Source organism: Poecilia formosa, unplaced genomic scaffold (genome assembly GCF_000485575.1).
Source record: "Poecilia formosa unplaced genomic scaffold, Poecilia_formosa-5.1.2 Scaffold34, whole genome shotgun sequence".
Classification (NCBI taxonomy): Eukaryota; Metazoa; Chordata; class Actinopteri; order Cyprinodontiformes; family Poeciliidae; genus Poecilia; species Poecilia formosa.
In genome coordinates this window covers 2949896-2975049 of record NW_006799973.1, presented here as the reverse complement: position 1 = coordinate 2975049, position 25154 = coordinate 2949896, and the positions used below count along the sequence as shown (strand labels likewise).

Genomic DNA, 25154 nt, shown 5'->3' with positions numbered 1-25154 from the left:
TTTTAAATTCTTGGATGATTAATTGAAACGTGCTGCGTAAGACATTCAAAGCTTGTTTGTTTTATAACTTAATCCTGCTGTAAACTGAAGTGATTCTTGGGCTTGATGTTCAGCAATGTTCTGTAACAAACATCTGAAATTATACACAAGTGGACACAGTTGATTCTGATGCCACTTGGATTTTATTAAGGAGTATCAGAGTAAATGTGGTCGAATACCTAAATTTGAAAACAATCTTTTGCTTTTCGTCCACTGGACAATCATGGACTACTTTGTGTTAATTTACCACATCAAATCTCCTTAGAACACGCTTTTAAGCCATTCTAAGACAGCTAAACAGAAAAAGGGCAAGTAAGATGAAAAAAAAACCAGATAGCATCGTGTGCATGAAGTTGCACAGAGTCAACATGAGACGATGGTGGGAAACCACAGAAACATCACACTTACTCATTTAAAATAGAGATAAGTCATGATGATTGGTGAGAAAACAAAAAAAGGTGTGAAGAGAAACAGTGAAACAGAAATTCCCCCTGAGCTAAGCTTAACTCGCTCTCCTTGCCACCGAGCTGGCGGTGCAGTATTTGTGTAGGTGTTCAGCAGCTTTTATTGGCTGTCTCCTCTCACAGACATCATGCTTCTAATATGCATGTGAATTCATGTGTCCAACCTCCTCTTCTGCCCATCCACCGTTACATCAGTCACACTGGTATGATTTCGCCGGATAAACTTTTCCTTCACCCTCATTTTTACCTTCGCTGGCACCGTGCAGGCGGAGCACGGCGTTCACTCGCTCCCCCATCCCTTCACTCTCATTCCTTAATTCATCTTCCACCCCTGTGCTCTGCGCCTCTCCCTCCCACAGCCCACCATTTGCTCTGTCCAATTATAACTCAATCTACCGGTTCTTTTGCAGTCACCATGGCAACAGCGATGTTGGGCACAGGTTCCGATGTTGCCCTGTGGTCACGGCAACATCGGATTGTTGCCAATCACCGCATTCTCGTAAAATAAGCCAAACAAATTATGTTAGACAGCTTTTGGACACAGAGAGGTGTCTTTCTGCAGCACTGACCTTTGTCCTGTTTCACAAAAAAGTAAATTATAATTTAGCCACAAATAACATCTTGTTTATTGGGAAGTTAGGAAGCAGAAAGAACAGTAGCTAAATCAGAAGACCCTTCCAGCTTCTGAATGCTACTTCTATCAACATGTAACCATCGACAAGGAAAATATACGAGGCACAAACTTGAGATCAGTGTTGAAAACGGTGCTCCTCCAATCCACTCTGTGCAGCAACTTGTAATGTATGTTTTCAGCCATTTGGGGGCACTGTTAGTCTGCAGATAAATGGCAAAGAACTAGGTAGCATCAGAAAACTAGTGCAAAGTCTGTGAAACTGAAGACGCAAGGAAACAGACGAGTGTGAGATGACGATGAGAAAAAGATTCAGAAGCAAAATACCAACTATTTCAAACTTGTAAACAAGAAATACAATAATACTTATCTTCTAAGATAAGAGTATGTGAGGTTGAGGTAATTCCTGTGGAATAGGAAATCAACCCAAATTTGCTTCAACTTCACGTGCTTGTGCTCAAAGTCTTGGAGCCATCTCGGATCAAGAAAACCCCGTGTAGCGCTGCATCTCGAGAACCTCCTCTATGCTTCACCTACTAAGAAAATAGATCAGTGTTGCACACGACTTTTAGTGGTAGGTGTTGAAGGGGGCTTCACGTGTGCTTCGGTGCAAGTCTAGATGGCTGTGCGATCCAGATGTGGTTGTTGCCATGGCCAGGGAGGATATGCAGGGCTTTAAGCATTACGTAAAGCAGGGGCGGGAGGGAGCGGGGATGTTATTCCCGGGTATCCGTATCCGGGTAGATGAGGATGAGGAGGGCAAAAGTGGAAAGGAAGGGTAGCGAAGGCACTGCAATGCGATGAAGCGAAGAGTTAAAAAAGTGTCATAATTCTTTAGTAAGAAAAGAAAACCTAAAAAAGAGAAGAAAAAAGCAGAGGGAGGGATGCGTCCAAGTGTGAAAAAGTGTATTCACGTGTACTTAGAGGAGTGTGACATGTTTACTCGGTGTTCCACAAACTGTGCGCGATTGTTTCCGTTAGGGAGCAACTCAACGACACACTACAAATTATGAATTCTTTTTAAATATAGAGACTGTAAGGCACCTCTTTTTAAATCCTATCCATCAGTAATATTCATTATTAAAAGATGCATAAATTATTTTAAAGCATAAATGCATTTTATGACCATTCACAAAAATGTTCACATTCAACAAAGTTTGTCAAACGAGTTGAGAAAACCAATTTTATCAGAATCAATACAAAATAAATACAAAAACAACAGACTCACGCTTTCTTCACTGTCCTCAGAGCTAGACTCATGAAATCTCTCAATGCAGAATGCTTCTTATATGGTATCAGTAAAAGAAGTAAGCTCAAAAAACTTATTCATATACTGAGTAGATTTATATTTAAGTGCCCACCCAGATTTCTGACTTTAATCTGCTGGAGATTCTTTAAGGGAATTAAAGATTAGGGTTATTGCACGGATTCCCTCCAACATCAACGGTTGGAGCTATTTGCAAAGCATAAATGTTTAAAAATACCAGTGGAGACGCACAAAATCATATCAGCATTTAAAGCATTTGCTCATTGCTTATAAAGGCATCAACTGATTATAGAAAAGGGTATAAATATTTTTGGTATCGCTTTGGTAAAAATGTCAACAAAACAGAGAACTGAATATCTTCAAATATGACACGATTTGATGCCTGTGGTTTTCCACTAAGAAACAAACTTCTTGCTTGATGTTTAAATCTAGAGCTGCCTGGAATAGAAACAATTTTTGGGTTTAATTGTATTCCCTAAGTGTGTGTTGACTGTAAGTGTTTAAATTTCTGCAATGAGTTCTTCTCTTGAACATTTCAGTCATTAGGTAATTCGGAGGAAACCCTCCAATAATTCTGGATCGTCCCCGCCGTTGGGGTGATGCTGTCTGAAACGGCCGAGGCGCGACAAGAGAGCCTCATGATGTGTTGGTGTGTGTGAACAACACGTGTGATGTGAGAGAGCTGAAGTTCCTCCTCGCTGAGTGAGCAGGGGCACACACGAACAGCCACACACACACACACGCGCACACACACACACACACACACACACACACACACGCACGCACACACACACTTGGGAACCGCTATTTCTATCTGAGAATATTCTGTGTCATACAAGCTGCATCGTGAGATGTTTGCTGTGTTGCCATGGCAACAGACGTTTTGGCGCTCACACATCATATCCGGTACTGGGTGATTGACATTTTGTTACTTGATCTTCTACACACACGCTGCGTGTGACACCTTAACAAAATGGTCTCATGATTCACCTTTTCAATTCTCCCCATCAGACTTTTTTTTTTTTTTTCCAAAAATAGTTAAGGTATTTCAGAGGTAATTTTTGTGCTATTTAATAAATTTGTGTAATTAAAAACATACGGCACACTCACATGTATGCTTCATACATTGTCTTTTGAGCTTCAGCCTAATTAAAAGTAATTTATTTTTACTTGATAAAATATTCTTAACATTTATTCGAAACATATTTCAATCTATAATGCCTTTAGTGTATTTTAAAAGAAAATCAACAGTTCATAAGCTGATCTGACTAATTTTATATCTAACCCTGTAGAGTTGGCAACAAACTTCATAGAATAGTTGGTGAGGATGTTTCGGTGCTTTCACCTACCCAGAAACACCGCTGTAGTTTTCTGGCATAAATCAGGCCAAATTTATGCTGATGCTGACACTGAGTGTCAGTGTGTGCTCTGACTCACAGTCATTATCATTACACAACCATAAACACATATTTCTAATAGTATTATATTCGAGCTCAAGGGAACTCAAAAGTACTTTTGCATAAGTCATGAGGTGGCAATTTTATCTTTTGTTTCTTTTCCCCCAAAAAATAAACACCAACATTTCTGCCTATTAATAACCCATAAACCTTTTTGCATTTTTTCGTGATACATTTACATACATGTATTTCATGAATATGACACATGACAGGCCAACAAAAAGTAATGCACATTGATGAAATGAAAGAAAAAGTGATGCGTGGTTTTCACATTTTTTGGAGAAATTAGTATCTAGAAACTGAAGTGCATTAGTATTCCTCCCATTCGATTCAATAATTTGTAGCACAACCTTTTACTGTTATTACAGAGGCAACCTTTCTGGGCAACGCCTCTATCAGTTTTATATATCTACTCCTTATTTGGAAAATAGCTCCAGCTCAGTCAGGCTGGACACAGAGTGTCTGTGAACTTCAGTTTTCAAATCTTGCAACAGATTATCAATAATATTAGGTTTAGGAAACATGAGTATGCTAAGTCATGCCACTGTAGCTCTGGCTGCATGTTTGAGGTTGTTGTCCTGCTGAAAGTTGGACCTCATTTTCTGCTTTGTATTTAGCTACATACATCTTCCCAACGACTGACAAGCTTCCCTGCCTCTGTTGAAGGAAAAGCCTGATGTTGCCACCAACATGTTTCACAGTGGAAACAGTTTGTTCAGGGCATTAGTTTAATTCGTAACATGTATGCCCAAGTAAATTATTCCTCATCTGACCACATGATCTTCTTCCACTGCAATGGCAAACAACAGAGGAACGTCTGACTTACTGTGTGCAATGCAACAATATTGCTACCATTCCAAAGAGGCCAGATTTGTGGAAAAGTTGTGGATCCTTTGCTCCTACCTGAGCAGTGGATCTCTGCAGCACCTCCAGAGTTACCATGGTTACTGCTTATCTTGTCTCTGAATAAAGCCTTTTCTTGCCCTGCCTCTCATTTTGGGTGGACAGCCATGTTTGGTAGGATTTCAGTTGTGCAAAACGTTTTCTATTTTCAGATGATGGATTGACCAGTGTTTTGTGAGATGGTAAAATATTTGGATTTTGTTTAATACCATCAGCAGGGGTGTTGTTGACAAAATATTTTCTGTCTTTGTTTGTTTTAAACAGGGATGGAAAAATCTGAAGGTTGTCCGTCATTTTGACAGTTTATAATTCACATACTTGACCACTTGTTGCAGACGCGCAAAAATGTTCAACTTTATGCACAGGGTACATCGTGTGGAGGTAACTAAATAAATCAATAAAAATAAATGAATTCCCTTCTCTGATCTGAACCCAGAACTAAATACATCTCGCTATGCGGGAGCTGACAACACGTTGAACAGAAGGTTTTGGTCCTCATCTGCTGCACACGTTCAGAAATTTAAATTGATCATTTAAATTGGAGAAATGTTCCAGGATTTAAAAACTCTGATCATTTAAATTGGAGAAATGTTCCAAGATTTAAAAACTCTGATCATTTAAATTGGAGAAATGTTCCAGGATTTAAAAACTCTGGCTTGTGATTCCAGTCTCCAGCAAAGCACAGATTTGGCTTCCAGATCAACAACAAAACCTTGAGACATTTGATTATGCACAAGCAGGTGCGCAATTCAGGTCCAAAGGCACCAAGAGGAAGTTGTAAGACTGTCCATTCAAATCACTGCAGGTGAATTGGTCATAATTTAAGTGTAGTCATTTAATTTCATTGTTTATATGTTATTGCATTATAATGTGTTTATGTTATTGGGGCCACAGTCAGTGTTTTTTTTTTTCACTATGGATAAAATGTTACATTTATTCATGTAATATTCATTGATGCGTGATAGCCCAATGTGGATGCACTGAGCTTGTTGAATATTAATTAAAACAAAGCGCATTTGAATATATCATCCAACTGCATGAAAAAATCTAGCGCAACCTCTGCCTATCCCTAGTCATAAATTTACCCAGAACTGTAACTTGTCTGGTGTGTTCCTTGATCTTTTCACGACTGTCTAAAAAACATTGGAGGTCTTTAACAGACCAGCTGTATATACCGAGGTTAAATTACACATAGACTAACCCTATTTACTAATTATGGGACATTTACAGGCAGTTGGAAGAACTAGATTTTATGTAGGCATAGAAGATTAAAGGGGGCTGAATACAAATGCATCACACACACACATTAAAAACTGCGTCACACACATTTTTACCAATTTTTACAGCATTAAAAAAACCATGCATTCCTTTCCTTCATCTCCACAATTGTGCACTAGATGGTCCATCACAAAATCCCATTAAAGAACGCCAGAGTAATATTAAAAAGAAGAATAGCAATTTATATTATATTATTATTCATATAGTATTAAAACTATTCAAACCTCAAAAAACACAAAGAAATATTAATTGTCCCCATTTCACATGCTGATAGAAAACACATAAATATAAGAATAATACCTGCACAATCTTGCAATCCAGAAACAGACCAAATGTGTAATTGGACACGCTACCACATGCACTCTGGACATGCACGCAGCAAAGCATGCACACACCCACACAAAGAGGTGCCATTCATTCATTCAGCGTCCCTACAGCTGCAAAAAAGGGATCAGTGGAAGAAGCGTAGACTCAAAACGACACCCCTTCTTTCCCTTGCCTGTCCACTTTTCTGTCACACCCGCGAATCCCTCCATAACGATTGGTGCAAAAGCAGCGAGGGCAAAAGGTTAGGTGAATCAGACAGACTGACACCGTATGTGCATAAGTAACAGACCTAATGATAAACCGATGACAAATAATCTTCTCTCACTTACATTGTACACACTCTATAGTGCAGCGCATTCCTCCAGCAGCAGAGTTTGAGAAACACATTTTTCACACACCCACACAAAACACTAATACTTGCAGTACATGAGACACACACACCGACACACAATTCAGAATAAACCCACTTTCATTTAGCTGGCCATGGTGGCTGCTTACACCCTGTTTCACTTTACAGTTACTATTAAACAAACACAACATATGAGCAAACAGGAAAACTCTGCAGTGAGTAAGAACAGCTACAGGGGTCAGAGAGTCGACGACACGTATACACATTTTAAAGATAAGAAAAGAATTAATGAAACAAAACAGGCATTTGAATTCTAGTTTTTGCCTTTTTATCCATGCTGTTGTGTATTCAATAACAATCTCTCCCATGCTGGTTATGATCTAAACATGTTTTTTTTTTTTTCCTTTTTCAGCAAAGGGGAAAAAAAACACACAATTTTGGGGAAAAGGCTTCAGCTGGCCTACATACAGTTCATCTTGCTCACACATTCGTTTTTATCTCTAAATGGTAATTTGTTGTGTAGAACTAATTCTCAACATTTTTCTACCTCAACTCTTCATTGAGAATAGTTTTTTTTTTAATCTTATTTAAAATCTCTATTAGTTCTAATACAAACCCCTGCTGTTATTCCTGTACAGTCCCTCGGAAATATGGTGAGGCATGACTGTTACCACTCAACCTCAAAATTACTGCTTCGTAATGACTGGAAATATAAGAGGAAACCTCCACTATCTGCAAAGCTAATCCTTTATAATATAGAAGTTAATCCCAATAGAAAACAACAAAACAGCACAGCATGCATGTCAGCGCATACGTGCTCTTCTGCATTTTTCCAACCCTCACACACACACTCTGAGACACACTCAGAGGATTACAGAGAAATTATGTTTTGTTCCATAACAATTTGCAATTAAAAGCACACCGACAGTATTTAAATTATTACTTTGGTAAGTCAGATCAAATTCAAACAACAGTTTAATCTGTGTCTGGAAATTTTGCACTTTAGATTTAGCCCTAATTTCTAAAGTTATGAATAACACAGTATCAGTTTTCAGAAATTCTCAGATTGATCTTTTTTCACACTGTATTGCTGAATTGCAGGTGCTGGTTCCAGGAATCTCACTGATCATGTGGAAAGATCTAGTATTTGGTTACTGTTAACAGGAGAGTGGCATGACGATGACTGGGGGGTCGCCATATGGGACAACAGCATGCTGGCTGACAGGAACCTCCTTCGCTGGGCATCAGCACACTCAGGTCATTGCATGTTTATGTGAAGGTAACTCTCTACAGCTCTCTATTTGAAATTTTTATTAGCTGTGTTTTAAAAGGTTTCTTTTTCTTTTTTTTGGCTGAAACAGGTACAATAAATCAGATGAATAAATGTGGTTTCAAAATCTACACTGTTTTACTGGGGTTTGAAGTTCTTTTAATAAGATGCAAAAATCTCTCTGCCATCTCTGCCACACATTGCTGTGCACTGTCAGTAAGGTGGCTGAAACAAGGCGCTTATATCTTCCGCTCACTTACAACATAGACAGATTTGGTGGTGTGGAAATATTTTCAGTTACAAAAAACAGAGACACCTATGATGTAGATATTAAAGGAAGCATCACACTCTCATCAATGTCATTGTGGTTTAAAACTACGAATTGAAAGCTGCAGGTCTGTTAAACAGCTGACTGCAGACGCTTCTCAGAGTAGATCGCCCAACCACTTATTCAGCTAATATAGGCTCGGTATATTTGTGATACTCTACAACAGAGAACGGCAAAAAAATGCATAGCAATTTACACACTGACCTTAAAAAATAAATGACTTGAACTGTTGTTTATGCTATTTTTTTTTTTTTTACCAATGTATTATAATCAAACTACATGTAGGAAATAACATTAAAATTATTACAATAATCTATATTGTTCTAGCATTCATAGTAAAAAAAATCTCTACAGTTTGAAATGAAAGGAGTTAGATCATTTTATGCATTTTAAATATTTGTGCTAACACCAGAATAGTGTGAACTGTTTTTCTTTTCTTTTTTTTGGATTAAGCTTGTCCTGTAGTGAAAATGTAATCTCAAATATGAATAAGAACAACACAGCATAATGTTACTGGGCTGGTATTTAATAATTAAAAATAAATATGATGCATAAGGAATCACCCTCTATTTTTGATATTTTATAAGGTAGAATTGTTTTGACAGAGCTTCAAAACAATTCCCAACCGTGTGTGTGTGTGTGTGTGTGTGTGTGCGCGTGTGTTTGTGTGTGTTGAGCATAAGAAAAAAAAAATAGAAAAGAAATTACACTTACTTGCTAAGCTTTCTCAGTAAGCAAAAGGCATTTTGTCTATGCCTCTGGCTCAATTTGTGAAGATGTTTTTCTCTTTGGTACTTGTTCCTCAAAATAATCTGTATTCACCATAACCCTATTAAGCCTCGCGAAAATGATAATTAAAATCATATTTTGGCCATTTTATTGAAAAATAAAAACCCAAGTACCAGGTACAGATACAAGGCCATTACACTAGGAATCTGTGGAAACTGAGATAGTAATGTGTGTGACTAATGGAAAAATGCAGCTATTATTATAAATATGGAATGTAAAATTTTTTTTATATAATTAAAAATATATATGGGATATCTTTAATATTCTGCAGAATAATATACAATTCCTCAAAAATGTTCAAATGCATCCAATTAAAATTAGATAGTCGTATTTCAAGCAGTATTTTTACATGAGTGTTCTGTTTTTTGTAATCCTTTATATGAAAATTATTTGATATATTTTTCACCTGTTGTGCCTAAATTACTGCTGATGTGCAGAAATCTCTGACTAAAATTATGCATTTTTAGAACTTTCTAATTAATTTATGCTTTTGAATACTACTTACAGAAATTCCCAAGATGCACAAATATAATCTTAGAACAGCTGATTCCAAATTTTTTCCTCCTGCGAGACTGAAAAGTTCCTCTCCTTTATTTTTAACTCATTCACGTCACACGCATTTGTACACACACTCACCTGTGCCAGGACGTCCCATGATGATGTCCTTTCGAGGGGCAGGGTGCAGACTTTCCGCTGGTAGGATCAGAGGGAGAAGAGCTGTGGGAGAGGGGTGACAGGGAACCGGCTGCTGGACCTCTCCACCAAACCCGGTACACTTGTTGTCTTCTCGTTCTCCGGAGCTGTCTGTGCTACTTAGAGCTGAAGCTGTCACTGTTGTGCTTACGGCAACCGAGAGGGCTTGGAGGGGGGTGGCAGTGGGGTCAGTGGGAGGTAGAGAGGAAGGTGTCGGGGAAACAAGTACTAGAGTTTGGGCTGGGCTACGCAAGAAGACAGTACCATTGGACACTGTTGCTGCAGCAGCATTAATTGGGACAGGAACCTGGAGGCCTGTGACGGGTTGAGGAGTAAGGGGGGTTAAAGCAATGTCTTTGGGTGGGGTGTTATCTATAGCTGCCTCGCTTCTTCCTCCTCCTCTTTCCAAGGGAGACTCCGTGAACTTCACTAGTGGGACTTCAGGATTTCGAACAATGACAGGGGAATCCCGCAAAGTCTGCTGGGGTATAGGGACCACTCGCCGAGGCCCTCCGTCAGTGGAGAGGGGAGAGGGAGGGGTTGCGGACACCAGCAGAGGAGGAGGAGAGGCAGCAGCAGAGGATGGGGGCCTGCTGGAAGAAGGTGTGTTCAGTCCTTTAAACTGGGAGAGGGTGGGTGTATGTGTGCGGGAATGTGATGCTGGTGTTTGGGGCGAAAGCACCCTGAAAGAGTTGTTGAGGTCCCCCAGCTCCAGCTCTGTTTTGGGTGTATAATCGTGGTGGTGTGAGGGAAGAGGTGGAGGAGGGGGTGCATCTGATTTTCTCTTGCTGGGGCTCATGGGGACTGTAAACGTCAGGTTACTGTGGAAGGAGGGCTGGATGCCCGAAACATGTCTCTCCCTTTCACCTGCTCCTGTTAGGGTTGTTGGTTTACTGCCCCCTCCCCCTCCACCTCCTGTACCACTGGGCTGCCGGTGTCGCCGGTGTTGTAAGACCGGGGATGCAGTAATAGGGGAGAAGGTGGCCGGCCTGAAACCAAACAGTGGAGAGGGTGAGGGAGAGGGGGCAGGGGAGAAGGGAGACTGATTGGAGATAGGGGAGAAGGAGGGAGTGCCAGAGCGGGAGCTTCCTAACGACACAAGCATGTTGGCAGCCTCGCACTCTTCTAAATCAAACCTTGACGACAGTTCATGAGGGAGGAGGGAAGGAAGGACCAAGCGAGGTCTGGAGTCTCCTCTGCTGCTGGTCTCACTGCTCTCTCTTGAGGTCTCGTCCCACTCAAACTCACTGCTTGCCCTCCCCCGAAGGTCTGAAGGGGTCACTGTCCCTGAGCTGCTGCCTCCCCCTCCTTTTTCCCCCCCTGCTGCCTCCATCTCTTTGGTTTTCATGGACAAGTGTCTAGAGCAGTATCCTCGACGCTGAGACTCCTTCATACAGCCATCCCTAGAGCACAACCTCCTCCACTGCTTCCCATTGAACTTCTTACGGATGCCATTGGGAGTGCACACCACGTCGCCTTTTTTGTATTTCTGCTGAGCCAGCGAGAGAGGAGTCCTAGAACGGGAGGAGCCCGGAGAGGAGCCCACACCAGAAGTGGGAGTAGGGGTCTGGGTGGGAGTGGTCTTGGTTAGAGGTAGGTTTGGAGTGGTGTTGCTTATTTCAGGGGTGAGTAAAGCAGGGGATGGGGTTGGCAGAGGACTAGTTATTGTAGAGAGATGAGGTGGCCCTACACCCCTCACCAGTGAGAGGTGAGTGGATGTAGGAACATAACTACTCGGCTTGGAGACAATGTTTCTGTACTGGGAGGTTCCAGTGTTCGCTTTTGGACCAATGGAATGACCCATGTTAAAATGAGATACCTCGACATCTTCCTCTGGTGTGTTAGGCTGTTTCTGTCTTTCTCTGCCCAACAAGTTGTTTTCACATCCATGACTTGTGATGGCCACTACACTGGAGCTAACAGTGGAGGAACTGGCAGGTGAATGTACAGGTCCAGAGGTGTGCACTCCTGCAGCCCCCTCATGTGAAAATCCAGGGCCCAGCCGTGCTCCACCTCCCAACACCCCCATGCCGATACTTAACTGGCAGACTTCTCTCTCTACCTCCATCTCCTCCCGGCGCTCCCTCTCCTCCCTTTCCCTCTCAAGCTCTCTCTCCTTTGCTCTCCCACCGTCTAACTGGGAGACCTCCCATGGAGGGATGAGTAGTCTCAGGCTCTGTCGGGACACCCAGACAACCCGACCCGTTACTTTGCCTTTCTCTTTCTCCCCCACCAACTTTTCACCCACAGTTTCTCTGTCTTCGTTTAGGAGTACCTGGTAAGGAAACGAGACACCAGGGTGGGGGTCCACCTGAACAACAACCCCCTCTCTGTACAACAGAGGACTCCTTTCCTCCTCACCAAATGGGACACACACTCGAGTCCCAACAGCTACGGGGGAAATGCCAGGTGGGGGTGCATCTAAGATGAAGTCGACAGCACTCTCAGCCTCTATAGAGGGTGTAACCATAGTCCCACCACAAAAGGGGTATTTAACAAGGGTTTCTTCTCCTTGGAGCTGAACTTCAACAGTACCTCCACTTACCCTGCGCACCACCCCTGGTCTAAACATAGGAGATTGGAGGCAGGAATCTTTACTGTTGGCAGTCTTCATGTCACTCTCCATTTTTCTTTTTAGTTGGCGAGCCAGAACTCTCTGGTTTTTCATGCCTTTAGCCAGAGCTTCAGCTAGTCCCTCTGAAAGACTGACCTCTTTAGGGTGTGAGTTTTGGAAAGGAGCAAGGATGTGGATATTAGCATTTGGTCCTGTTGCCTCCATCACATCCAGGTCAGAAGAATGCTCACTAGCTGTATCGGTAGAGGAAGAGCGTGCCGAGTTAGGGGCACCCTCCAATTCATTTTCCCCAGTTAGTGAGTCTTTTTCCTTGGAATGTGACGTCCTGAGGGTTTTATCCTTCACTGAGACAAAATGGTTTGCTTCTGTAGCTTTACTGTCTACTGTTAACACTGATGGCTGATTACCTGAGCAATTATTACTTCTGCTGCTAATGCTATTTATATAAGTACTATGGCTTCCAGCACAACTGTTACTACTGCAAGTCATACTGGTAATACCACTTGTAGTGATACTGGAAGTACTGCTATTTATGCTCACATTAGTGCCTTTATTAATGTTGTTAGGAATATTGTTACTATGCTTAAAAATATTATTGAGAGTATTCACACTTTCACTGTTTTTACTGTTGATACTGCCGTAGCTGTTAGATATGAGAGCAGGGCTGGAGATAGGAATATTATTTGTGACACTTGCATTGTTAGCAAAGTGCTCATACATGTATTTTTTCTTGGGTACGCGCGCTTTGAATGTGGCCGTCTTCCTACTGGAAACTGAGCCCAAACTAGGACTGTGATTGGTGGCTTGTGGGGGTGCAGCTATGCCGAGTGGAGCTGGGGCAGAGGTAGGCAATACTACAGAATCAGTGGGTGGGGAACTGTTTCCATTTGTCCCCACCGTTTTTTCCTTTTCAGTCTTTTCCTCTGGCTTCTTTCCATCACTTGTGTCCAACACCACAGGTTTCATTTGCTCGGTAGTCTCCTCCTTAGTGTTAGTATTGCTGTTTGTGATCGGTTCGTCATCTGAGTTGGCATCTGTGGGCGTTGGGGTGTATTTGCGTTTGGAAGGAGTGCTGGGTGTGTGCTGTGTGGTTCTGACAAGCGTCTCCTTCTTGACTCTTTTGGAGTCTTTCTCTTTTAAGGGATGAGAACCAACTCGTTTTTTTCCTCCTCTACCTCTTGTTAATGGTGGAGATCGTCTTCTATTTGTCTTCAACGGTCCCATCTTTTGCTCACTGTACACAAAGTGTTGCAGATTATATGAGGCTCCTCTTTTATATTTTAAGGCACTCCTTTAAATATTTTGCTCTCTTCTTCTTTTTTTCTGTGCTTTCCACCATGTAATCTGAAAAAGAGAAGGGCGATAAAGCAGACAGGTGGTTATTTATTGTCTTCACAATCAGAAACTGCTAAGGGAAAAAAAATTACATCATACATGGAAGTCAGCTACACTGCACTACTCACATTTGCTCAATATCTAGAGTATGCTTTCAGTGGGCATACCCTCCATGCCTGCCCTGATTCACCGTGAAGTGCATGCATGCATGCATGTCGTTGTGTGCTTGCAAAACATTAAACCTGGATTCCAGTGTTACAAAAATGATCGCTAGAGGGAAAACAAAACTCTTCTTAAGCTTTTTCTTAAAAAAATAAATAAATAAATAAAATCTAAATATTGTTCCAAAACATTTCTCCTGGCTCTAAAATAATTGTAAAATGTAAATAATTAAGATCTTGCAGCACGAGAGCTTGCAACATGAAAATCCCACAACATTTCTCTTCAAATAGAAGATTACTTCATGAAGCAGTATGGCTTTTTACTGTTTTACTTTAAGAGATTATTATCATGTCTCCATATTGACTTGCTTGCCACCCTGTATGTATACTCAGTGCTTTCATTTTAAAGCAACAAACCAAGTACTTCATGACTTGCCCTCAACTAACAAAGACTTCTTGACAGGCTGGCTGACAATACTTGGTAACGACAGCGATGAAGAAGCAAAACATCTATGTGGTGTGAAAGATGAATTACATATGATTTACAAATTATTTATATTTGGGTTGCAAGGTATTAGGATAATGTAGTTTTTGAAGTTGATAATGTAGTTTTTGTTGTAGGTCATGATAACATGACCTACAACAAATAAATACCTAAGTAAACGGTAATTATGTCTTTCTGCTTTTGGTTCATGGTGAAAATAGACTTTGTATGGTGGAAAGTGTCTGAACCAACTGGAAGTAAAAAGCAGTTTCTTCTTCCCACCTTACCTGGTGCTGGGCAAAAAAACTATTTTGATTATTAAGTGGGAAACAAAATATGTCAAAAATTGTAAAGGTAGGCTTTAAAAGGCAATAAGACAGATGACACATGAGGCTTAACAGGCTATGAGTGGGTTCACTAGATGGAGGAGAGACTGTAGTGTAGTGTGAACGACATTTATGCCATTTGCTGGTTGTACTTAAACATATTTGCATTTTTAAACAGTAATGCAAATAGGAATGAAACACTGACAATGTGCCATTATTAATCAATAAAGTCCTGTAAGTTTCAAGGAAGCTTAGGACTTATTTAATAAAACATTCTGAAAACAAAATCTCATTAGTTATAATCAATGTTTTGATACTTATTTGTTCTTTACGTTTGTACAGAAACAGATTCAAACTTACAAACTAGAACCACAAATGAATATCAAAACCGTTCAATACAACAAAATTGAGATGTTTTTGTTCTTCTTATCACCCCGATCTAATCTCAAAAACAGTTTTATAGAAAAAAAGCTGAATTTGACGATGTCTGCCTATTTGTAGCTTCTTGAGGAATATTGTACTATAACTATTTAGAGAAACTAAATGCATTCAACCTTTAAAATTAGCTAATTATTGATATCCAAAAATGCTGATACATTTGCAATATATTGTGAGGCCCAGATTTGTACACACTGTCAGATTACTGACTGGATAATGATTAGTTGCTAACAACACAGAATTTGGCATCTGCTTTATAGCTTCCCATCACAATCAAACTGCAATTTTGCTGTTTTTAAAGAATCCTGTTTAGTTTAAAGTCTAAAACACCAAGACTGGCCAAATTTCCTCAGGATAATTCTTCACTAAACAGAGGTGCACTGTTAGGGATGCACTGATAAGAAGAGTTGAGCAGACATGAATGTTAAAACAGTTTTTACCGATGATGGTTTGAAATTTTATTTAGATAAATATATGTATAAGTATCTTTTACGTGTCCTATAAGTGCCAAGGAGAAGCCCAAGATATTTAATTTCATGAGTGGAGCGTTACGGCTTTTGCTATTGCTTTGACATATATTTATTTAGATAAATATATGTATAATTTAGATATATTACACATACAATATATTTAAATGTATAACAAGTTTATTCTAATATATAAACTTTATTAGAAATTGCTTTGGGTTTATTTCAAATGTAATGGACACGGAGACAAAAAAGACAGAGACAAAGAGAAAAAAACGAAAGGAAGAGCGAGGGAGCAAAATGTTGAAAGGGAATGGGGAAGATTGAGAGAAAGAAGAATAAAGAGAATACAAGAAAACGCCCTAGAGGTCTGCAGGTCCTTTACAACACGGTTTGAAGTTTGTGAAAGCTGTAATCTAGATTTAAAAATAAACAAAGAAAAACGTTTGGATCCTTAACTTTCCCAAAAATATATTTAAAATCTTGTCTCATTCTCGTGAACTCGTTATCGTGCACTGTCTCCTTTCCCAAGCTGGATGTATCATTACAACTCTAGAAATATAACGTTTATATTGTAACAACGATGAAGAAATTTATTGTCAAGCATGACTGAGCCTCTTGTTGGTTTACAAAAAAAAAGTAAGAGGTCACCAAAAACACTTTGTATCAAAAGCAATAAAGGAAAGAAAGAATGGAGGAGAGAAAGAAAAGGAGAAAGATATTGTTAGTCTTTTTTTCATTTAAACACACACACACACACACACACACATTAAAGTCTCTATTATCGTTTCCATGATCCCTCCACTCGATTCCCCCATCCACTTCAACATGTGACAGCAAAGCTTTCTCACGCTGCGCATTATGGACGTGATGCTATGCGATCAACTTGGGAGTGAACATTTGTTTTGACTTCCATCAGAGGAAAATAGCTGGCGGAGGCCTGGGTGAGGTCACAACTACAACACGAGTGGGAGAAAGAGAGGAATACACGGCTGTTTGGTTGTTTGATCAAACAGGCTGTTCCTGTGTAGTCAGTGGGAATTTCCACAGTCATTCTAGCACTCGTCGGCTCCCTCTCACTTCTTCTCGAGGTCTCAGTTTTTCATAGTCGCCTTTTGTCAGTGTCACACTGATACTCTCTCTTTTTCTCACACGCACATACACACACTCGTGTTTCACCAAAAAGACAATATAATTGGAATAATCTGCCTCGGTAAGATATGACCAAAATGAGAGAAATTAAAAGCCTGGCGCAGGATCAGGCACACTCACTGATGCAAGATTACAGGCTTAATACAATGACACACACACACACACACACACACACACACACACATTTACAGACATACACACTTACAGCAAGCCGCACAGACGTATGCATATGTGTTCCCCCTTCGGTTATGCTCAGCAACTCACCCACATGTGCAAATGCATGATTTCCGACAAATGCAGATATAAACACTTGCCCACTAATTCATACAGTACACGTATACACTTCCTGTCCTGACATTGAAAAAGTTTCTCTGTCTTTCAGACACACACACGCACACACACACACACACACACACACACACTAACACACAAGGTGACCTCAATGTTAACTGTTTAACAATAACAACATAAATGAGTAACACACCAGTTCATCTTCGTGCCGTACAAAAACTCATCTCTCCCTGGACAAAAATGACTAATCAAAACCAAGAGTCGTTCACGCAATCATGACTGTATCACAGCATAAACAGTCTATAAGTTAGGCTCACAACACAAGCAGGGACGCTGTCATTTATTAGTCCCTGCATCAGTCCCTCTGAATGGGCTTTTACACAAATTTTAAAACAATCAATCCAATAAAGATCAAAATTGGACAAATTTATCTCTAAGCTCATCTATAAGTGTTAAATAAATGCATTATTTGTTCTAGGAGTGGATCAAATTGGATTGATGCCACATTTTTTTTAACTAAAACAATCAGACACAGATTAGGAAATTATGATTCGATGCATTAAATGAAGACAATCTTGTCATTTCTTCGTTTTCTCCTGGACTCAAACCTTGCAGCACTAGTTTTCTCTTTTATGTGTCATGGTTCTTAAAAAAAAAATCAAAATTGGTCAAAACTGGCACTGGTCTGACTTTAAAGAAAACCAGGAAAATGCCTCGGCCGAGATAAGAATGATCGGTGCCTCTCTAGTTTCTCATACTGACCTTTTCAGTGACGTTTCAAAGAGAAGTGAAGCTTTAAAAACACAACCTGAAACATATCTCTCCATAATAAATAGTAACTACAAACTTGCTCTAAAAGTGCATGACAGAACTGGATTTAATTTAAGATAAATATGTTGGCTTAAGTCTCACTGATTTGTAGCGCATTCAGATTTTATAAAAACATCCAGTGAATGAGTGTAGTGGATAAACAAAGTAGCAGAACATGAAATGTATTACATTCTATACTTCAAACCTAAATTATTTCCAACAAAAAGGCGCATGTTTAATCTCTGATTCTGTATGTAGATGTGTATTTATGAATTGTGTTAAATTGTTAATCCCTGAAAATCATGAAAAAGAAAAACAAAAAAAGAGAGAGAAAAATCTGACTGAAGGAACGTACCTCCCACCAGTACCAGACCAAGTACCCCTTCATTAGAGGAGATGACGGGGCCTGGACTGGGAATGCTGGGTCTGTAAAGGAACTTTTGAAAAATGGGAAAAGAGGAAGGAGTCAGAGCCACATGTCTGACTGTTTGGCTAAATGACTGGCGAGGATCTGATCTTAGCACAGAAAAATGTGTTTGGTCATGCTCATGGCCATCCCAAAACGCTCGAGACTCTGGCTGATAAGCCAGGGAGGCATATGTGTGTGTGTGTGTGTGTTCTCATTTCATTTCCAGAGTAGTTGTAACCAAAGTAAAATGTATATCATTTTGATTGTGAATTACCCTTTTGCTATTTTGTTATTTTGTAGAAAGTTGAATGTGTTTTTGCTTTCCCCGACTACAGTGACAGGAAAAACTACACTGATTGCATGTGGTATCTGTTATTTCCATGCTTAAGAGAAGCAGCGAATTTAAATAGCACATGTGACCTAATCCTTAACTTAAAAATCAAAAAGCATCAATCCATGATAACCACGTCTTGAATAAAATGTTATGATACAAACAAGCAAGTCTGAATCAGAATTTCTCTGTGGCGGGAGCTGCTGAAGTACATAAAATGTCAGTCAAAATTTTGGAGGAAAAAGTAAAAATGCTGAAAATACAATTTTGTTCTCCTCTGGGCTGAATTTGGATGAAGGAGAAAAAGGAATTTAGAGGTGATCTGGACAAGTCCTGACACTGTCCAGCCAACATTAGAGGCAGCCACCAGTAAACTTGCTGCTGCTCTGGTCTAAAGCAAACCGTAAATCTTACATCGACATATAATCGCAATCTCCATGGCAATAAACTGGACTCCCCCTTTACATGACAAAAATCGTCTGTTTCACCCAATAAACACAGAGGATAAAGGGACCCTCCTTGTAATGTAGCCCCAGTCGGCAGCAAAACCAAACTTTACACACACACTAAATGCCCTCTCTGGAATTTACAGCGCAGTCATGCATACTGTTATAAACTCTCCCTTGGACCTATACATTATCATGCACTTATTTTACCATGTATACAATCTCCTATATGTACATAACTCCATTTTCACTGTATAAATTTTGCATATCTGCAATTAATGCACACAAGTTTTCTGATGAGCTTAAAATCTAGAATTTCACTGAGTTTTTCAGTTCGGATGCAGGTGCATGTAAAGCACCAGGCACGTACACTCACGCCGCTCCGTCATTTATAAAGAGTTCTCATCTCTGTGTTGCCACGAGAAAATTAATTTGTGGAGTATTTATTACTTAACTATGAGACTCTAATAAACAGATGACAGTTTATTAAGTTTGTCAAAGAGGAGGCAGCATGTGTCCCGCTGCATGATGGCACAGGTTGTGTGTATGAAATAAAAGAGGGTGTGGGGGGCAGTCAAGCGGCTTGTTGTACAAAAGGTATCAGCCGTGTTTGGACCGTGTCTGCTTCGTGCAATGCTGCATTGGCAGCTCATGTCAAAGAGGATGTATGCATGTAGGCACCATGCAGCTCATCCTTCCCTCCTGAAACATTTTATGGGTGTCTGTCTGGGCACAGGGCTGCAGTGACGGAGGAGGCAGAACGTAAAGAGGAGGAAAGAAGGACGACCGTGATGGTGAAGCCTGTCGTGGTCCTCGTACTCTTCGGTACAGCAGGGCGGCTATGCCCTTAACTGGGTCACCGGGGAACACACACTCACACGTGAAACGGGGAAAAAGAGCAGACAACATGCTCTCTTCAACAAACACTCACGATTTTGTTTATAAGCTCATGCGTGAGAGGGAGGTGATTGCACAGACAACATGATTTGAATAGAAGAATATGGAGTTATGGAATTTTAGGGTGAGCTGTGTGTGTTTGTGTCTGTATGTGTGAATCCAAGCGAAAGGGGCCGCTTGTTACAGAAAGAGAATATTGTGCCGTACCAGAAATGCTGGTAATTGTTTAGTAGATCGGTGCAGATATTCAATAACATTATTATGAATAAAACAAAGAGATGCACCGATCGGGCTTTTCCCTGCAGATACCGATGTCTGTTTTTCTATCAGGTTCGACACTATTCTCCCCCCCGCCTTGTAAGGTCTATAACACACAAAAGATAAAGAAATGTGGTGGTTTTGAACCGAGCAAAATTGAGGGAATGAAAAAAACAAAAAAACATTCAATTTATGTAAAAAAAAAAAAACACATGTAAAGTAATTGATGCAGCTATACATTGAAAATAAAGGGAGTTCATTTATGAACAGGAAAAATAATTACATATTTCAGTATTCCGATCAGGAAAAATTGGACGATTCCGATCTCTGGCCTATTGATCGGTGCATCTTTAATAAAATATAAGCACTAAGAAGGTCTGACATTTGTACACATTGTGGCCAGGATTGATCGTGGGTTTTTGTAGCATAGATCAGAGGTGACTCTTCCTGTTTGGGACCAAATGGCAGAAATGCCAATGTCACATCAATGCCCAGCTTCTCAACAACATCAGGACCACACAGGAGCATTAATGAGGATAATGGGGAATGCATGCCACAGTGGGAACATGCAGGACAGATGAAGTCAAAATGTCCAAAACAAGCATCTAATTAATGACTTGAGATAAATGCTGCAAAACTGCTAGAAATGTGCAGATGTCATGGGATGCCTCGAATATGATTGCGGGATAGCAGAGCAGGAAAGTAGAGTGACGACGAGAGGACGGAAAAGCCGAGAAAACACTGAAAGCATCCCCGGCTTCTCTGTGAGTACTACGAGAGGCGCTCTACAATGTCAAAGGAGTATATTATGACTCGAGGCGGTCAAGCGCTTTGCTGTGCAGGATGGTGAAAAAAACACACACAAACCAACCGGTTTGAAAGTAACGCTTAATTATCTTAACCCCAATTATTCTCATGCAGCGTTGTTTTGTATGCAAGAAACGCACTATAACGGAAAAGTGTGCACGAAAGCACAACCGAGTATAGATTTCTTGCAAGGAATCGAGGATATATAAAACTTAGGTGAACGCAGAAATCTTTTCGTTATCGCTCTAGTAAGCAGCCGTGGCATTAGTAGTATAGTGGTGGTTGTAGTAATCGTAGTAGGGCTACGAGACGGTGGTACAAGATAACCACAAAATGACGTTTTCCACAAATGCATTTTTATATTATCCCTTGTTGATTTCCTTTAAAATATCCCGAATTAGATCGCTTTTCGTGTTAGTAAACATTTAGACTGCAACGCTGCAAATAGGTCGCTTGTTTTTACTACGCTAAGCGCCGCGGTTCCGTGCAAAACTCAAAAACAAAGGTCAAGAAAAAGTACTCTACAATTAACAAGCGACGTTATTGCCAACTGCATTAATGCGGGATCTTTCTGTAGGAGGATGGGGAAACATTTCAGAAAGTTTTTAGGCTGTTACGCTCCCACCCCTCCCCTGTCTTCGGGTTTTTTCCCCTCGGCTCGGAAGCCTTGTCACTCCGTTTCTTTGGACGGTTATGGAACATTCGACGACCGTTGGCGCTTCTACATTCTAGTCTCGTGCTAACTCCTGCAAATAAAAAATGAACGTCAGTTTAGCTTCACTAACCTTTTTCTAACTTAGTTCCAACTCACCTCAAACAGCGTTTTTCCTCATTCCACAGAAAGATTTACGGTCCTATTTTCCCGATGGGGAGACTAGTGCAACTCCCAGTGACATCCCTCTGCTGTCGGCTTTGAATACTTCGCACTTTACTTTTCCTGCACAAAACATGTCTTTTCCCCTCCGCAGAAACTCAAACAAGGATACAAAAAAACTATCGCTCTCCTTTTCCACTACAGTCACAAAATGGTGAATGAACCACTAACAGCTGGGGAACCGACCAATGACAGTCCGCTGACAGATACAGTAGCCAAACAGCGCGGGCGCTGCGGTGCAGAGGGCGTAGCGGGCTGTCAAAGTCTAGCGGACGGACAGAGAGGTCCAGCCAATGGCGGCGGGGATGCTGAGCGAAACCGGTGTCCTGTCCCAAACTTTACAGTATCCAATGAGAGCTTTGGGAACCATAGGAACAGCATGAGGGAGGGCCGAGAGGAGGGAGTATGAGACTGCCAGCCAATAAAAAGGCACAAATGTCCCCTCCGTCTCCTCCTCTTTTCTTGAGGAGTATGTTTACCATAATTGACAGCAGAAGTACTATCCCTGAGTAGAGCGTGATAACGCATCAACCGCTACAAGTTGATACAGGAAGGATCCAAACAGCCCTATGCGGTCATTGTCACATCTAACTGTTGCTACGTGCGTTTTTATTACTGTGTCCGCTTATACTTTTAGCAAGGCGGATTAAAACAGACGAAAAAGGAAAATGAGCTAAAGTTTACGTCCAAAAGTTATTTTCTGAGCTAATTTTCACTTTGTGTGGTGCAGCCGATCATCAACTACATCCCCCCTTCCTTTTCTCTCAGCAACAGACGCTCACTTTCACTGCTCTCAGCCAATCACGGCGCAGAATCTGACTCGCTCTGACGTAGGTGGTTTCCAAGCCACGCCCACCCTATTGTAAGTGAACGGGAGCTGTCCTGGCTAACGTCAGTTCCTCGGCAGGCGATTGGAAGGACGAGGAACGTCTCGGGGCCAATGGTCGCGCGTTGCGATGATGTCATCACGAGTGTTGCCACCAGCTGGACTTACGGGGCGTGGCCTGTAGTAAACTCCGCTAACATTGTGTGTTTGTAACTTGCAGATAGTGAATATGAATTTGTATAATGAAAATGATCCCGAGCTTATGTTTTATATGATGACAAGTGTCAGATGGGCATTCTGCACGTGGAATTACTTGGATATGCAACATATGTTGGTGACCTTCAGTTTCTGCATAAACAACGTAAAATGACGCTACCTTGCAGAAGATAGGTCCATAATTGCAAACATTACATAACCGCTGGCAAGTGTGTGTAGTAGAATATCAGACTCATGCTGAGGCAGACCATCAGATCTGGAGTGAACAGTGCCCCCTGCTGGTATACAGGATTGTAATGTTGAAAATAGGAAACTCAGACTTGAAAACACAAGGAAGCCCCTGATTGGATAGTGGTGCTGTATGTTTTGTAAGTGTATGGCAACCTCTCCCCACTGTGCTTTCCTACATTTGTGCACATTTGTGTGCGTGTGTGTGTGTGTGTGTCTGCTGAAAAACTGAGACAGAAGAGATGGAAATTCATTAAACGTGGATTTAGAGTGACATCTAGCGGTGATGGGTACGCATCGCAACTGACGACAAATCTGTTAACCTACTTGAACACTCAAATAAAAATAGTGAAGTTTAAATCACAGTTATGTTCTAAAACAATATCCAAAACTTTAAGCATCGCAGTGAGTAATAGAGAGAAAAAAACTTTTGAAGAAAGCCAAAATAAAACCAATTTAAAGTGTGCCACAAGCCAGGTAGGAATGTGGAAGCATACCCACATCATGGTGTGGGTATGCTTTCACAGGGAAAGGGACAAAGAAGCTGATCAGAATTGATTCAAAGATAAATTTCAGCAGGACAGTCTTAACGATAACCAGATCAACACAGGAATGATTTAGATCAAATAATGACTGTATCAAAGTACAGAATATTAAATTAGTTTCCACAGACAATCTCCATCTAATCAGAAGCAAATTTAGTCTCTAGATGTACAAACCTGGAAGGGACATACCACAAAAAACTTGCAGTTGTTACTGCAATGAAAACCGCTGGAAGAATAATTGACCTGTGAGGCCAGATAGCATGCTGTGCTTTTCAGATTTTATTACTTAATTATTTGCAGCAGATTGTATTTAATGTGGGGAAAATTAAAAGAGGGCTAAATACTTTAAATGTGAATCAATCACTTTTCAGAGTTTTGTTTGCATAAAATTGACAATTTCATCTACATTGTTGTGAAAAACCATTCATATTGTAGCTTTACTAGCCATTATAACATATACGTAACTACAGACTCCACATTTCACTCCATCATTTGAAGTTGCTCCTAAAACAAACATATAAAAGCTTGTTCTTTAAACTTAAATCAGTAAAGCATTTGGACCTTAAGGGCAAAATGTTGAGAACGTGTCAGCTTACAAATATATGGGCACATGGATTAATGACAAATCACAAATGGCCTTTTTCACCTCATGTAGAACATCTGCTGAAACAGCTCACAGCTGTATATGGCTTCTCGTATCGACACAAATCCTGCATGAAGCTGGAGATCAGGGAAAAGCTCGTGTAAACAACTTTCCCGAATGTGTTGTACTATGGAGACAATATCCACATGAATGCAGCTTCAACACTTTGTTGTCTGGATACAATATCTCACAGTGCTTTGCATTTCATCACATACTCTTGCCTTCAGGAATTAGCACTGTGAACGTTATGCCTCATCATGGTATTCAGTGACACAAAGGAGGCAACAACTGGTTCAAATTCATTTTTGAAGCTGCCTTGCATAAGCAGCCTTTACATTTGCTTCGCCTCGTGTCTCCAGTCAGAAGTTGACACAACATCACATCTGCTTCTTTTCACCGTGGCTAAAATCTGCTCAGAAGATTTATTTTACGTCGCACCTTGGCGCTGGAATAATTTGCAGAAGTCGCTAAAACTCCAACAGTTTATTCAGAAGAATGAATTTAAAACTCTTCTGTTTAACTCAAGAGCGTAAATGCTACTCTTAAATCATTTTAGATTATTTTATGAAGTCTTAATACTACGATCTATTTTTGTCCGTTTTTATTTTGGAATTACTCAAGGGAATTTTTAAATGTTTTAATTGTCTGTACCTATTATTTAATATCCTGTTCGCTGGTGTGACTCCTGGCCAGGTCTGTCCTGAAAAAGAGATAATTTTATCTCAAGCAACTTCCAGGTAAAATAATGGTTAAATAAAAAATAATTTCTGAATAGCTTTGCTTTTTTGGCAAACTCACATATTCTAGATCATCCAGCTCATTTAGACCTCAGATCATTTA

At 40.4% G+C, this 25154-nt stretch overlaps 1 protein-coding gene across 2 annotated transcripts in view; it reads right to left on the bottom strand.

Moving 5' to 3' along the window:
* Positions 1 to 22026, bottom strand: part of cicb (capicua transcriptional repressor b) — a 45352-nt gene extending 23326 nt beyond the window's left edge. The window contains exons 1-2 of one of the 2 annotated variants that reach the window (XM_016670473.1): positions 21794 to 22026; positions 9739 to 13714 (exon numbers count right to left, since the gene is read on the bottom strand). In XM_016670473.1, the coding sequence (XP_016525959.1) occupies positions 9739 to 13594 (3856 nt within the window). In that variant the 5' untranslated portion in view covers positions 13595 to 13714; positions 21794 to 22026. The remainder of the gene's footprint in view (positions 1 to 9738; positions 13715 to 21793) is intronic. The other variant, XM_007550230.2, reaches the window with a different exon arrangement.
* Positions 22027 to 25154: the final 3128 nt, after the last annotated feature.